The 14069-nt window shown below is 49.1% G+C and overlaps 1 protein-coding gene and 1 pseudogene across 1 annotated transcript in view; one reads left to right on the forward strand and one right to left on the reverse strand.

Moving 5' to 3' along the window:
- The window catches only part of LOC143380099 (uncharacterized), a 30884-nt gene extending 30328 nt beyond the window's left edge, over positions 1–556 (reverse strand). The window contains exon 1 of the mRNA XM_077105162.1: positions 404–556. Within this exon, the coding sequence (XP_076961277.1) occupies positions 404–406 (3 nt within the window). The 5' untranslated portion in view covers positions 407–556. The remainder of the gene's footprint in view (positions 1–403) is intronic.
- Positions 557–11961: 11405 nt separating this feature from the next.
- LOC143380031 (coiled-coil domain-containing protein 43 pseudogene) lies at positions 11962–12753 on the forward strand (annotated as a pseudogene).
- Positions 12754–14069: the final 1316 nt, after the last annotated feature.

Below are 14069 nucleotides of genomic sequence, written 5' to 3' on the forward strand. Positions count from 1 at the left end.
TCGGAAGGCCCAGGAGGTAGGGGAGCTGAGGTCCCCGCAGACCCCAGCTATTCTCACGCAGGGACACAACGCACAGAGCTGGACCCTTCCTGAGGATGGTCCCTGGTCTCACCGCACAGCTGGGGCGAGGCCGGGCTGCTGGCTGGCTGCTGCCCAGACAGGGCTTCAGTTAGGGCTGAGGCGACCACACAGTGACCCGAGAGGGGACTGGGTCCCCGCCGCGGCGGACCTGCGCTCCGCTAGGACGGCCAGGGCGGCTGAGGGCGGCGCTGCCCCGAGGAGGACTCGGGGCTGCAGACTGGAGAGGACGGGGTGTCCCACCCACCGTCTCAGGTTCCCGCCGCGCCAGTCCTGCCAGTTCCACGCAGCGGGCCCGGGCTCCAGACGCGCCGCGCTAACTCACCATTTCCCGGTGGTCGGGAGCGCAGCGCTCTCCTGTGGGTTCCCAGCGCCTCCGTAGTACAGTGACCCGGACAGCAGGAGCACAGCGGAGCGAACGTAAAGACAGATCGGTACAGCAGCCGCCCAGGATGGCAGAAACCCGCCTCCTCCTCACGGGCTCTGCGCTGGACAGATCTCAATGTCACGCCTCTGATTGGACAGAACTTCAGTGCCCGCCCCCTGAAACGGAGCCCATTGAGCCAACGCTCTGAGTGACAGTAGATTGCATCCAACCAAGGATGAATGAGAACGGAATGGCAAGTTCTTGGCGACGTTTTCTTTACTCCCCCTAGTAGGATTTTAGCCCAGGGACACTTATCACTGAGCAACTGACACCCACAGTCCTTTCACTTTTTTTTTTTTTTTTTTCTTTTGAGATAAGGGCTTTCTAAGTTGCCTAGGCTGGCCTCTAACTTGGAATTCGGGGTATTTCAGTTATGCCCTACCATGCCTATTTTCTTTTTATTTGAGGTTCTGTACTTTGAATCCAGATCTTCAAACAGCAGCTGTTTTAATGTTCTGCTGAATAGCAATATTTAGACTATCCAGAAAGATATTTGCATTGAACCATGTCTCATATTAACTTTGATCATATCACTTTATTAATCATTTGTGTATTTATTTTATGAATTTAAATTATATAATATATAATAACCATTACTTTAAATTTTATTTAATTTTTCTGCTCTCTAAGGCAGCAAACAATGTCCAACACAAACAAATTGTGAGTCACAAGTGTAATTGTGACTTTCTATCAATCGCACTAAAAAATTAAAAACAGCTCTCAGAGAAGTCATATTCCCTTGAGAGTGGCTTCTTCCCCCTTTCCTATCCTTTCTAATAAATTTGTGCTTATTACTCTCCACAACATTTTTGAAGTAGTTCTGAATTGATCACAAGAATCAGTGTTTGAAGGGAGATGTTCATGCTGTCTCAACTACCCAGAAGGCCCCAGTGTGAAACAAAATCACTAATACTGCTCAAATGGGAGGGGGATGTTTCAGCATAGAGATGCCATTTTTTGGTGGCATGAAGCTTATGAGGACAGGCCAGCTGCATTCTTGAGTGTACCATTTTATTTTTCACATTGACAATCACAGAATCTGAGTTGAGCCACCTAATAATAGGAATCTCATGGTGGTGTTTCAAAGGCTTTCAAAACTCAGACGTTCCAATTTGAAGAGAGCTCTGCAGCAAGCTGAAAGGTGCTTTTCCAACTGATATCCATGCCAGGCAGGCAATGAGTGGCACCCACCAAGGGCACATCCAGGAGGAGGCTGCCTCCCTTCACCAGACGTTCTCATCAATAAAACCCTCAATCATGGAGACTTGTAACTCAAAGTGGCAGTGAGGGGTGTAGAGTGCCCCCAAAACAGTGAGTAACCACAGCTACTCAAATTCCCGGAAGCCTTTTGTATTGTATCCCACTTAAATGATACCAATTTGTGGCCGGCCAGTAAAAATACCAAGTGAAATTCCCAGAAAGATCAGGTATTGTCCTCAGCACCCAAAGAGCTCAATAAGAGGTCTAGGATATCCTTTTAGTGGGAAAGAGAAAAACAGACCCCAGCGTTTCATTATCTTTCAGATTTATTAGGCAGTGTAAATCTGCACAATACTCCACAGAGTACCAAGAGATTTTTCTCGTTATGAGTCCCATCCATTTGGTTGCAGTTTACCAGTCACCTGTACTGAAAGATGCAGTAATACTGTATGCATCAAACTTGACTTCTGAGTGCCCAGTGCACTGCCCATCATCTCTATGATGACTGCATTGGAAATCAGTGAGGGAGGTATTTGCACTGAATCCTGCTCACCCATTGGTACCCTCAGGCCCAGGAATTTGAAGAGATTTCCTGATCAAGCTGCTGCAGAGGGCCTGCAACAGCATGGCACGCTGCCAGAGGAGCACTTTAGTGCCTGCCTCCGGGCCTCAGTATAGCTCAGTGAAGCCCAGAGGTGAGGCTGTGGACAGTGAGGGTGGGATGTCCCCAGAACCAGCTCTGGAGTATCTGAATCTGGAGCCCAGGCTCAGAATTGCACCTGGAGCCTGGTGATGGCTGGAACACCAGCTTCCAGGTTCTGTGGAGGCCTAAGTGCATCTCCTAGTGGCCTCACCATGAACTATACAGACCTCACCCATGAACTATACAGTCGGAAGAGCTGAAGCCTGCATCCACAACATGTGGTGACACCCAGAAGACTGAGGATCATGGGTGTCATGAGGATCATGGTCAAGTGCTGGAGGAAGTAGAGCCGGGATCCAGGTGGGCCAGAGAAGCCTCAGACTGAGTGTGGGCAGGCTGGATCTAACACCCAAACCCAGTGCTGGGAAGCCCACGACTGGGGAAAGTCACCTCACCTCTCTGTGCTTCAGTTTCCTCCTCCATGACACATATGATAATAAACAACCCCTCAAAGGGCCAGGGCTACCCAGGGGACTGACTGGGCACCTGGCACTGTGCCTAATCCTAGACTGCAGTCAGGGGCCAGGTGGAAGCTGTCCTCACGGAGGGCCCTCAAGGAAGCTGGCTCTTCCATCCAGCCTCCAGGCCCCCACCACAGAGCTCAGCAGCAGCAGTTCCCACTCCAAATCCCGTGACCAACTCGACTGCAGCTCCTATCTCAGCACCCAGGAGATCACCTACATGCCCAGAGTAACCTTGCCAGCTTCTGCAGCTCCATCCTGAAGCTGCCAGCGTGAACTTGGTCTCAGAGCCTCCTGATGGCCAGGAGAGTAACACGACTGCCACGTGTCCCTCCTGGTGCCAGCACACCCCAATCAACATCCTCAGAGAGGACCTGAAGCCTTGGCTCTTAGACATGGCTTCTAAACTTCCCTAGAGCAGCATGGCGGCCAGCAGTGCCCTGGGGTCTGGACCTCTGTGGGGTTGCTGCGTTCCAGGGTTCTGGAATTTGGCTGCCCAGGGACCACTGGCATCAGCTTGGCATCCAGAAGCACCTCCTTGTCTTCATCCTAGAGTGAATTGAAAACCCCCTTCCTTTCTAAACCGCCTGACTCAGGCCCTACTCCAATACACAGTTTAGATCCTGAGTCACCTGGTGGTCAAAACTCACTCATGACCTACTTTTTCTCCCAAAGCTTCCCTGACATTTTGAAGCTAAACTTAAAAGGTTGGAGCGAGGTCCCCTCACCCCACAGGCTCCCGTGCTTGAGGTGGCCTTCGAGGTGTGCACTGGTAGAGATGAAAAGGCCTCTCAGGCTCAATATCAAATGGTAGCCAAAGCATTTCAACAACCTGCCACTCCAATCACTACCCTTGCAACCCTCAGAAGATCTCCTGGAGCAGGCTACAAGTGTGGTCAGTTGGGTCATTGGGTTGGATCCTGCCCTAATCCTCGCCTCCTCCTGGTCCCTGTCCTAAATGCCACCAGACAGGCCATTGGGCTGTTCATTGCCCTCTTGCCCAGTGAGGCGGGAGGTCATCCAGCCCACCACACTGCAGGCAGACCTTCTGGGACTAGCTATAAATGACTGACGGTGCCCAGGATCCCAGCACCCAATGACCACCATCACAAGGCTGGAACTCAAGGTAACCATTGTGGTAACAGGTAGGCCTATCTCTTTCGTTTTGGTTACCTGGGCTACATTCTCAATACTTGTCCAATTTGGGGGACCCACCTCTACCTCCACAACCTCCATTGTTGGGGTGGAAGGCAAACTATATCAACCACTAAGAACCCCTCTTCTTACATGTTCCATTCATGAGATCCCTTTCTCCCACTCTTTCCTCATTATTCCCCAATGCCCCACTTCCTTGCTAGGCAGAGATCTCCTGAGTAAATTCGGCTCATCATTTTCCCATGTGGGCCTCTCTCCCAGACTCATCCTCATTCCCACTCTTCTTTCTTCTATCACCTACAACTACCCCTTTATCAGTACCCTTGCCCTGGTGCTTGGTCAATCTCCAGGCATGGGACATATACAACCCCTCTGTAGCCACACACCAAGATCCCATCCACATCACACTCAAAACCCCATCTCTCTTTCCATCCCAATCCCAATACTCACTACCTCTAAACAGCCTTAGGGGACTCAGACAATCATTTCTGACCTCCTAGCCAAAGACCTATTGTGTCCTGCAGACTTCCCTCATAACACACCCATTCTCACCATCAAAAAGTCCTCAGGCACCTTCCATCTGGTCCAAGACCTCCGTGTAGTCAACGCAGCAGTGGTCCTTTACACCCCATGGTTCCACATCCATGCACTCACTGGTCCTCCGTCCCCGACTCCACCACACACTTTTCTGTCCTAGAGATTGAGGATGTCTCCTCCTCCATTCTCTTACACCAAGATTCTTTGCTTTTACCTGGACTGACCCAGATACCCAGATATCTACTCACTTTGCATGGCCAGTCCTTCCTCGGGGATTTAGAGATGGCCCCCACCTTTTTGGACAATCTTTGGCCCAAGACCTCTCCACCTATCATTGTCACTGTCACTCCTCCTCCAGTATGTGCTTGACCTTCCTTCTCTGCAGTCCCTTCCTTTACTGTACCACAGTAAAGCCCACACGGCCTTATGAGGATATCCCATCTCCCCCTCTAAGGTTCAGCTCTCTCTTCCCACAACCACTTATTTGGGCTTCTAGCTAACCCCATCCCATAAGGCCATTACAATGGATCATTTCTTACCCTCCTGTTCCCACTATCAAGCCATTAGGATCTCACTGATCGAGGACCTCACTCTAGCCTTCAAAAGTTTTTCTCTAGATAGGGCAGAGGGGTGGGAGGGGAAGGGAGGAGCAGGGGGGTAGCAATGTCAGTGGAATGTGATGGACATTATTATCCAAAGTACATGAATGAAGACATGAATTGGTGTGAACATACTTTATATACAGAGATATGAAAAATTGTGTTCTATATGTGTGATGAGAATTGTGATGCATTCCACTGCCATGTTTTTTAAAAAATACACACAGTATGTTCTCCATAAATACCCATGGAATGGAAGCATAAGTCTTGTGGGCCAGGCTTTGTTGAGAATGGTTTTTATTACTTAAAAACCACATTCTGAGATAAAATGTATACTTAGTCTCTGTGGAAACAGTGTGGCCGTGCCTTAAAATATTAACCAGGACAACCACATGACCCAGCAATTCCTGTCTAGGTACCTCCAGGAAAGTGGAAATGTACCTTCACACAAAACTCAGCATCAGTGTCTAGAGCATCATTATTAACAATGACCAAGAGATGGAACAGCCCACATCTCCATCAGTGGACAAAAAGATCAAAAAATGTGATGTATTCAAGAAATGGAACAGCATTGGATCTTGAAAAGGAAGCCCTGATACACAGAGCAAATTGGATCACCTGGAAAGTACCCTAAGGGAAGGCTGGGGTGTAGCTCAGGGACAGAGCACTTGCCTAGCACCTGAGGGCCCTGGTTCCACCCCAGCACTGAGACACAAAGGCATTAAAACCTGCTGAGTGCAAGAAGCCAGTCCCAATAGTAGACTGATTAACTCCATTCAAGTGACCTGCCCAGAATAGGCAGAGGCACAAAGAGAGAGAGAGTGGATTAACGTGTCCAGCAGCTGAGGGCAGGGAGAACGGACTGCCCAGGGTACAGGGTTTGCTGCTCTTGGGTGAGGAAGTGCCCCAGAGTAAGAGCAGTGGTCCTGCAGCTCCCTGAGAATACTGAGCACCCCAAGTCATACACTTCAACACAATAGGAATGGTGACCTTTACCTGAAGTTTATATGAAAAACAAAGCAGGGTGTGGAACCACATGCCTGTTATCCTGGCAACTTGGGAGGCTGAGGCAGGACAATTGTAAGTTCAAAGCCAACCTCAGCAACTTACCAAGGCCATAAGCAACTTAGTGAGACCCTGTCTCAAAATAAAAATACAAATGGGCTGGGGAGGTGGCTCAGTGGTTAAGGTCCCTGGGTTCAACCCCAGTTGAAAGAAAGAAAGAAAGAAAGAAAGAAAGAAAGAAAGAAAGAAAGAAAGAAAGAAAGAAGGAAGGAAGGAAGGAAGGAAGGAAGGAAGGAAGGAAGGAAGGAAGGAAGGAAGGAAAGAAAGAAAGAAAGAAAGAAAGAAAGAAAGAAAGAAAGAAACCTTGTGATCAGTGTTCTTGGTGACTCCATTTCACAGATATAGACAAACTTTAGGGAACTGCTCAGCCTTGATGCCCAGCAACCTGCCCATTTACACCATGGCAGCATAAGCAGAGCTTGGCCAGCCTGCCTCCCAGTCCTGGAGGAACCCAGTGTCCTCTGCAGCAGGGATGCTGAGCAGCCTCGTGCCAGGAGGCCTCCCAGCTGCCCCAAGCTTATGCTGCCCCCAGGCCATTACTCCTCCGTCCCCTCTGCTTTTGTAGACAGCAGCCCTCTGATCCTCGCCTGCCTCTGCACCATGGTCTATAGCTCCAGCGAGGTCCAAGCTGCTGCTTGGCCACAGTAGGGGGTCAACCCCTGCCTGCAGAGCCACCTGCTCCTGTGCCATCTGTGTCTGGACCCCAGCTTGTGTCATCATGTGGACGAGGACACCATGCTTACTGCTCACTGCTTTTGTGCCCTGTGTATGTGACAACCTGTCTGAATCCATGTGGCGAGACAACCCCTCACAGCTAACCTTGTGGCACACCACTGGTCAGTGGCTGGTGCCAGGTGCTCCCCACAGCCCCCAAGGCCATCATACAGCTGCCGTGGGAACACTTAACAGGTGATGCAGAGAGAAATCCATGTCTCCAGGTCCCACTACTGCTGGAGCCATGTCCTGTGGCCAGTGGTCTGACCCAAGCTGTTATCTGATAGGACAGGAACTGAAAGTGAAGGCCATTCCCGGTTTATTCTAGTGCTTGCTCTGACCCCTCCCAAAGGTCTGCCTCACCTTCACTACAACAGATTCCAAGCAGTCAAAGCTCTCAGAAGCGTCCTGCAGGCCTAAGGACAGTGGTCCCCGGGGAACTTCTGGGTCGGATTCTCAAAGAAGCACCAAAGACCTCAGATGCAGTGGAGAAGAATTTGCACAAATTTCTTCACAGGATTGGAAATAAAGCTGGTGGGGTTAGGCTGTATTGGAATGCTGTCTCCAAGATGATCACTGGGATACTTGAGGCAGGAAGCCCTCCTTCATAAGGGACACTGGAATGTGGCACCTCACCCAGCTGACCTTATAGCACCTCTTCTGTCAAGATGACAAGCTGACTCATTCCTGGGAACCAGAGCAGCAGACCCTGAGAAGCCTCCACTTCCATTTGTGGTGGAAGACATGCTTCAGTGATGGCAGGGTGTGCAATGGAGGGGTGTGCAGGGAGGGTGTGCAGGGAGGGGTTGTTCAGGGAGGGGGGTGCAAGGAGAGGTGTGAAGGAGGGTGTGCAGGGAGGGTGTGCAAGGAGAGGTGGGAAGGAGGGTGTGCAGGAAGAGGTGTGCAGGGAGAGGTGTGCAAGGAGGGGTGTTTGGGGAGGTTGTGCAGGAAGACGTGTGCAGGGAGGGTGTGCAGGGGGTGGTTGTGTAATGAGGGGTTGTGCAGGGAGGGGGTACAGGGAGGGAGGTGCAGGGAGGGGGTGTATAAGGAGGGTGTGCAGGGGATGGTTCTGCAGGGAGGGGTGTGCAGGGAGGGAAGGTGCAGGAAGGGGTGTGCAGGGAGGGGAGTGCAGGGAAGGGTTGTGCAGGGAGGGGGGTGCAAGGAGAAGTGTGAAGGAGGGGTGTGCAGGGAGGGATGTGCAGGGAGGATTGTACAGGGCGGGGTCTTGTTCCCTTCCTTGTTCTGTGAGGCTGGGGATCAGCACCATAAAGCAGCTCCATGCTGTTAAGAGGCTGCTCTGGTGACACAGGACCAGGCATAGCAATCTCCAGACCTGGGAACAAATCCCAGAGCAAGCCCAGTCCTCTGCTGAGGTTGGCCCAGCTCATCTGGGAGCCTTGCTCCTGCCTCCTGAGTGCCAGCTGGCTGTCAATGAGCAGACATGTCCCAGACGGCTCCTGGCAGCCTCACTTCAGGTAGTGCCAGCCCCTGTCCAGGCAAGAGGGGTCTGGGGAACACACTCCCATGCCCCCACCCTGAGGAACTCCCTCTGCCCTCCCAACTTTAGTGGCAGCAGAGCCTCGTCAGGTAAGGGACGTCCCTTCTGAGTGGTCTTGAGCCTGAGTAGGGAACATGCAGGGCCAGGCCCCTCTTGTCTCAGCAATGCCTGCCTTCCACCCTCATGCCGTCTGGGCTAAGGGGGTGCAAAACTTGGCTCAAGAAGCTTGGAAGGGCTGTGGCCTGGTGCTGGGCAGCCTTCCTGGCATCTGCAGCTGCCTTTGACTCACTCATTATGGCAAAGTAAGGGGACAACAATGCCACCTGCTTCAGACAGAAAGGGTCTGAGATGGACAGCACCAGAGCTAACATTTATAGGCCCTTAGTTCAATCAGGAAAGGTAGATGGGCTGGGTGCGGTGGCACGGGCCACTCATCCCAGTGACTCTGGAGGCTGAAGCAGAAGGATCTCAAGTTTGAGGCCAGCCTCAGAAACTTAGCAAGGCCCTAAGCAACTTACAGAGATCCTGTCTGAAAATAAAACATAAAACAGGGCTGGGGATGTGGTTCAGTGGTTAAGCACCCCGAGGATCAATCCCCAGTACCAGAGGGGGGTAAAAGGGAATTTAGATGGATTATTTTACCTCATCATTTCAATTCACCTGGAATCATCTTATTTTTAAGCGAATGCAGGTGAGGCCCAGGAGGACAAGCATCCTGTCCCAGCTCACGGATTGCTGTCTGAGGTAGGCGGGGGCGGGGGTGTTTCCACCGCAATGAGTGGAATAGTTTGGGAGCAAACAAGGATGAAGTTTGGAGAGTGGCCACGTGGGGGCAGTGGAGCCCCAGCCTCTCCCGTCTATGGATTTCACAGGCGGCCATGGGAACTGGGTAAAAGCCTCTCTGGGACCAGGGGTCCGGTTCTGAAGCCACCTCTCTCATTCTCTGGCTGTGAGATCTGAGGGAAGTGCGCACCACTCCTGCTCCCTCCCTGACCTCTCCTCTCCTCTGAGAAGGGACTCAGCCAGGAGTGGGCCAGGGTCTAAGTGGCCAAGGCTGTGACAGCACCTAACTGAAGAGCCAGGGGTATGATGATCCCAGTGAGCCAGGCTGAGGCGCAGCTCGCAGGCCAGGAAGAAAGACTGGTAGAGATGGCTGGTAGGACCTGGCCTGCGAGGGGCGCACCTGCTGGTGGCCAGCAAGGGTCTGCAGGATCTGAACCAGCCAAAAGGCCCTGGGCGGCTTTGACCACGCCCACTCGAAGCCACGCCCCCTGCCCGCCTTTCCCCGCTAGTTGGGGAGATGCTGGGGATGGAACCCAGGGCTTGCACAGGCTGGGCTAGTGCGCCTCCAACACCTCAGTTCAGTCCTTGCCCAATTCCTAAGAGTCAGTTTCAAACCCAGAACCTGATTGAAGAGGCCGCAACTGCAGAAGGAATCCTGACTGTGACCCCAGGGCTGCAGAAGACCAAGGTCTTGTGAGCTTGGAGGACTAGACGCAGAGGCTCTGGACACTTTATTACTCAGCATTCCTCCACTGCGGTGAGCTTGGACAAAGTGAAGGGTCCCCAGCGCACCTGCAAGCGGGGACACTCAGAACAGGGCGTGTGCCCGCTGCACAGGGGCAGCTCTTCAGGTGTTAGAGGAGGCCCTTTACTGCACAACCTAGGGCGCTGCTTGATCCCCGTCCAGGTCTGGAGTCAAGCAAGTGGCCAGTTCTCCTCTCCTTGCCTCCTGGTCTAGTGCCTTGAGGTCCTCCTTATCTCGCCCCCAGGAGCAGCGGCTTTCTAGGCGCTGACGTGACCCCACACTGTGTCCCTCCCATCTCTCCCCAGGAAGCTCTGCTCACTCCCGTGGGTAACTGGACTCTGAGAAAATGAAAATGCCCAAATACATTGAGCCTGGGTGGACACCGACTCCTACTGACACTGATAACCTGAGACCAAAATGTGTCATGGTCCCTGCTTCTCTAGAGCATCTAGGGGAGGAGAGTATGAGACCAAGTTCTGTTCAGAGCAGGTCCCCTGAGTCTTGTGCCTACTCAATAGCCATTCCCCAGTTCCCCAATGCGCTTTCAGAGTAGAGATTTGGATAATTGGCTTAAAATCTAGAATTATTTTAATTATTAGAAATTTGAGTCTGTGTGTGGTAGTATCTCAAGGTGTTTTCAGTTTGCTTTTCCAAGTTGACCAATGATGTGGATCACCCATATGTGTTATGGCAAGATTGTAATAAATCCCTGAGCCATTCTTAAAGCAGGAGACAGAACCATCTTTATTCACCAGCCGACAGTCCAGACCTACCAGCAGGCAGGCCAAGGGGCAGGCTGCTAGTCTACACCCTCTGCCCCCACCATATTAATCATAAGTGGCTATTGCTATAATTTAAGACCATAAACAAATGTCATGAGATCTAAAATAATAAGCAGAAGGGGAAGTGGGTCAAAACGACCCCAGTCAAGCACAAGTTAAAGAATGGTTTCTAACATCTAGACAATTGTTCTCTGACAAGGTACATGGCCCAAGAAAAATGGGAACCAAAGAGAGAATAATTTTACATTGTATAAGAATTGCCATTTTGTGTTGCCAAACTTGTTATGCTAAGCAACTATTTATGGGTACAGTGTGGGGTGTTCCCATGGGAGACGCATTTCTTACATGACATGGAGTCTCAGGGCAAAATGGAGTCTGTTTGTCATTGCCCATGTAGCCTAGCTCATAATATATAAGCTTATTAGTCATTTTACATGTTCTTTGGTGAAATGCCTACTTTGCTCATATATTAAGTGGGTCATTATTGATTCCTGTCTTATGACTGAATTGATTTTTTTGTTGAACCCAGAGATGCTCTACTATTGAGCCACACCCCCAGCCCTTTTTATTTTTTATTTTGGGATAGGATCTAACTGAGTTGCAGAGCCTGGCTGTGAACTTCGGACCCTCCTGCCTCAGCCTCCCATGTCATTGGGACTACAGACATCCCTGCTATGCTTGGCTTGAATTTTTTATATATCCTGGATATGAGTCCTTATCACATGTGTGATGTGCAAACATTTGTCCCCATCTGTAGCTTGTCTGTTCATTTTCTTAATTGTGTCTTTTGCAGAAAAGAGGTTTTTTATTTTGATGAAGTTCAAATTTTTTAGATCATTCTTTTGGTATATGGTCTAAGAATTCTTGCCTAATGCCAGGTCATGAAAAGATTTTTTGCCTATGTTTTCTTCTAAAAGTTTTAAAGTTTGACTTTACACATTTATAACTATAATCAAACTTATTTTACCACTAACTTCTATTACATCATCCAAGACCTAAGCAATTGTATTTTTATTTGCATTTGAGTTCACTCAACAGCTGGATGTGGTAGCCAAGCCTGTAATCCCATTGGCTCCGGATACTGAGGCAAGAAGATCAGGAGTTCAAAGCCAGCCTTAGCAACTTAGCACAAGGCCCTAATCAACTGAGTGAGGCCCTGTCTCAAAATAAAACATAATAAAAAAGAAAAAGAAAACATAAAAAGGAACCCCTAGATGGTGGCACCCTGTGAAGTGGCCGTGGCAGCCTCTAGGGAAAGTGACAGCAGGGTGGGGGTTTTGGATCCTGACTGGACAGCTGGTTGGAGGCGCTGGGAGTGGTCCAAGCCATTTACAATTCCTACATCCTTGGTGTCCTTCAGGAGGAGGAAGAATAGAGAAGTTGGACACTCTGCAGGGTATCCTATCCGCTTTTCTCGAAGAAGATTCCCTCCTTGATATCCTCAAGGAGATTGTGAACCATCATCTGAAACTCAGAATGTTGTCACCTGAAGTGAAAAAAGAAGATGAGATACAGGCCATTGGTACCCTCATGGAGAAGCAGGCACAGATTGTGGGGAAGCCTATGGTGGCATTAGAAGAAGACAAGCAGAACAGCTGCTGGCCCGGTATCTAATGGAAGAGATGGAGAGGATGAGGCCCATGAGAAAGAGGGTTCCTAGTAGGTACAAGATGAACGTTGGTTCTGATAAGTCTGTTTCGAAACACCAATGTGGAAGATGTCCTCAATGCCCAGACATCGGAGAGAAAGTCCTTCAGGATGAACCCCCAAGGACGAAGGAATAGGGCAAGCTGTAGAGGGAGAGACAAAAACTAGCCAAGCATGAATGTGAAGAAAAGGACATCGAGAGGAGAGCAAAAGTGGTGACCCTGGGCTGTTCAGTTCTTCCCCTGTTTCAAGAACCTGATGAAAGGGAAAACTGGTTGTACATATGTATATTTAAGAGAAATGAGAGAACACTGCACAGTGATTTTCCAAAGGACTTCCCCTTTTGTTTACATGATTAAAAGGAAAATCACAACCACTTCTAATTACAACATGTGCCATATTTTGGTGATGCCGGTGATCAGGTTATTACAGTTGATGTCTGTGCCGAAGAGCTGCAGTTGGGGCAATCTTTATATTTTAATTATTGAAGCCCTGTGCTCCTTTTGGCTCCTTTTTTTTCTCTTTTATAAAATGTCTTCCCTCACCTTGGATAAATAGCAAGATTAAGAAAGCTAACAGAATTTTCATCTGGGAGAAGAAATATGATCATTTCTGAAACAAAGGGTACAAGTACAAATTGCTTCAGGGACAATATTTACTTGTAAATCTATAGTTTTGTGGATGACACAAAAAGCTAATATGGAGCCAGTTGGGGCAGTGCACACCTGTAATACCAGATCCTGGGGAGGCTGAGGCAGGAGGATCACAAGTTTGAGGCCAGCTTGGGTAACTTAGTGAGACCAGTCCAAAGAAAAAAAAAAAAGTAGGGAGCCTGGAGACTTACCTGAGTGGTAGAGCACCACTGAGTTCATTCCCCAGTGCTGCCAAACAAACAAACAAACAAAAAACTAATGTGAACCCTACCTGAATCCAGATTTTATGTTACATGACAGCAAAGTAGGAAAGTGGGAAGAAATTAGTTGGAATGTGTTCAAGATCTGAGATCTTTTTTTTTTTTAAAGAAAGTTTCAACCTATGGGAGGAAAAAAAGTATCTTTTTAGGTAAAGATAGTTACATATTTTCCTCATTTAGGCTGTAATGTTAAGAAGGATGTGTCAATTTTGAGGGCAACATAGTATTGTTAAGCTAGATTTGTTTTTTTATAATCATGAATTCTCTTGAATGCCAGTACAAATTTTAATCCCAATTTTTCCTAAAAATGCTAGTATGAAGACCTGGTAATTCCTGATTTAGAGAAACTGAAGAAATTGTCCTTTTAAAGAAAAGAAATACTAGAAAACTTGAGGTACTTTGCAGATCTATTGAATGAATGAACGGAAAAACTGCCTGGGAGAGTCAAAAGTGAGCAAGAACTCCCCATTTCTACCTTTTTCACAAGCCACACTTAATTATAAATAAGGCTTTTCTCTACTTAACTTCAGGCAATAGTAGATTGTCAAGAAGCCTAAAGAAGAGCTGGGATTGTGGCTCAGCGGTAGAGCGCTCCTCTAGCACGGGCAGGACCCAGGTTCTATCCTCAGCACCACCAAAAAAAAAAAGAAGAAGAAGAAGCCTAAAGAGAGCATTTTCTCTGATAAGACAAAGTAGATATTTTATACCATGAGTCAGCAAATTACCAACTGCAGGGAAAATTTGGCCATCTTTTTTTAGTGT

This window comes from Callospermophilus lateralis, chromosome 14, assembly GCF_048772815.1.
Source record: "Callospermophilus lateralis isolate mCalLat2 chromosome 14, mCalLat2.hap1, whole genome shotgun sequence".
Lineage (NCBI taxonomy): Eukaryota > Metazoa > Chordata > Mammalia > Rodentia > Sciuridae > Callospermophilus > Callospermophilus lateralis.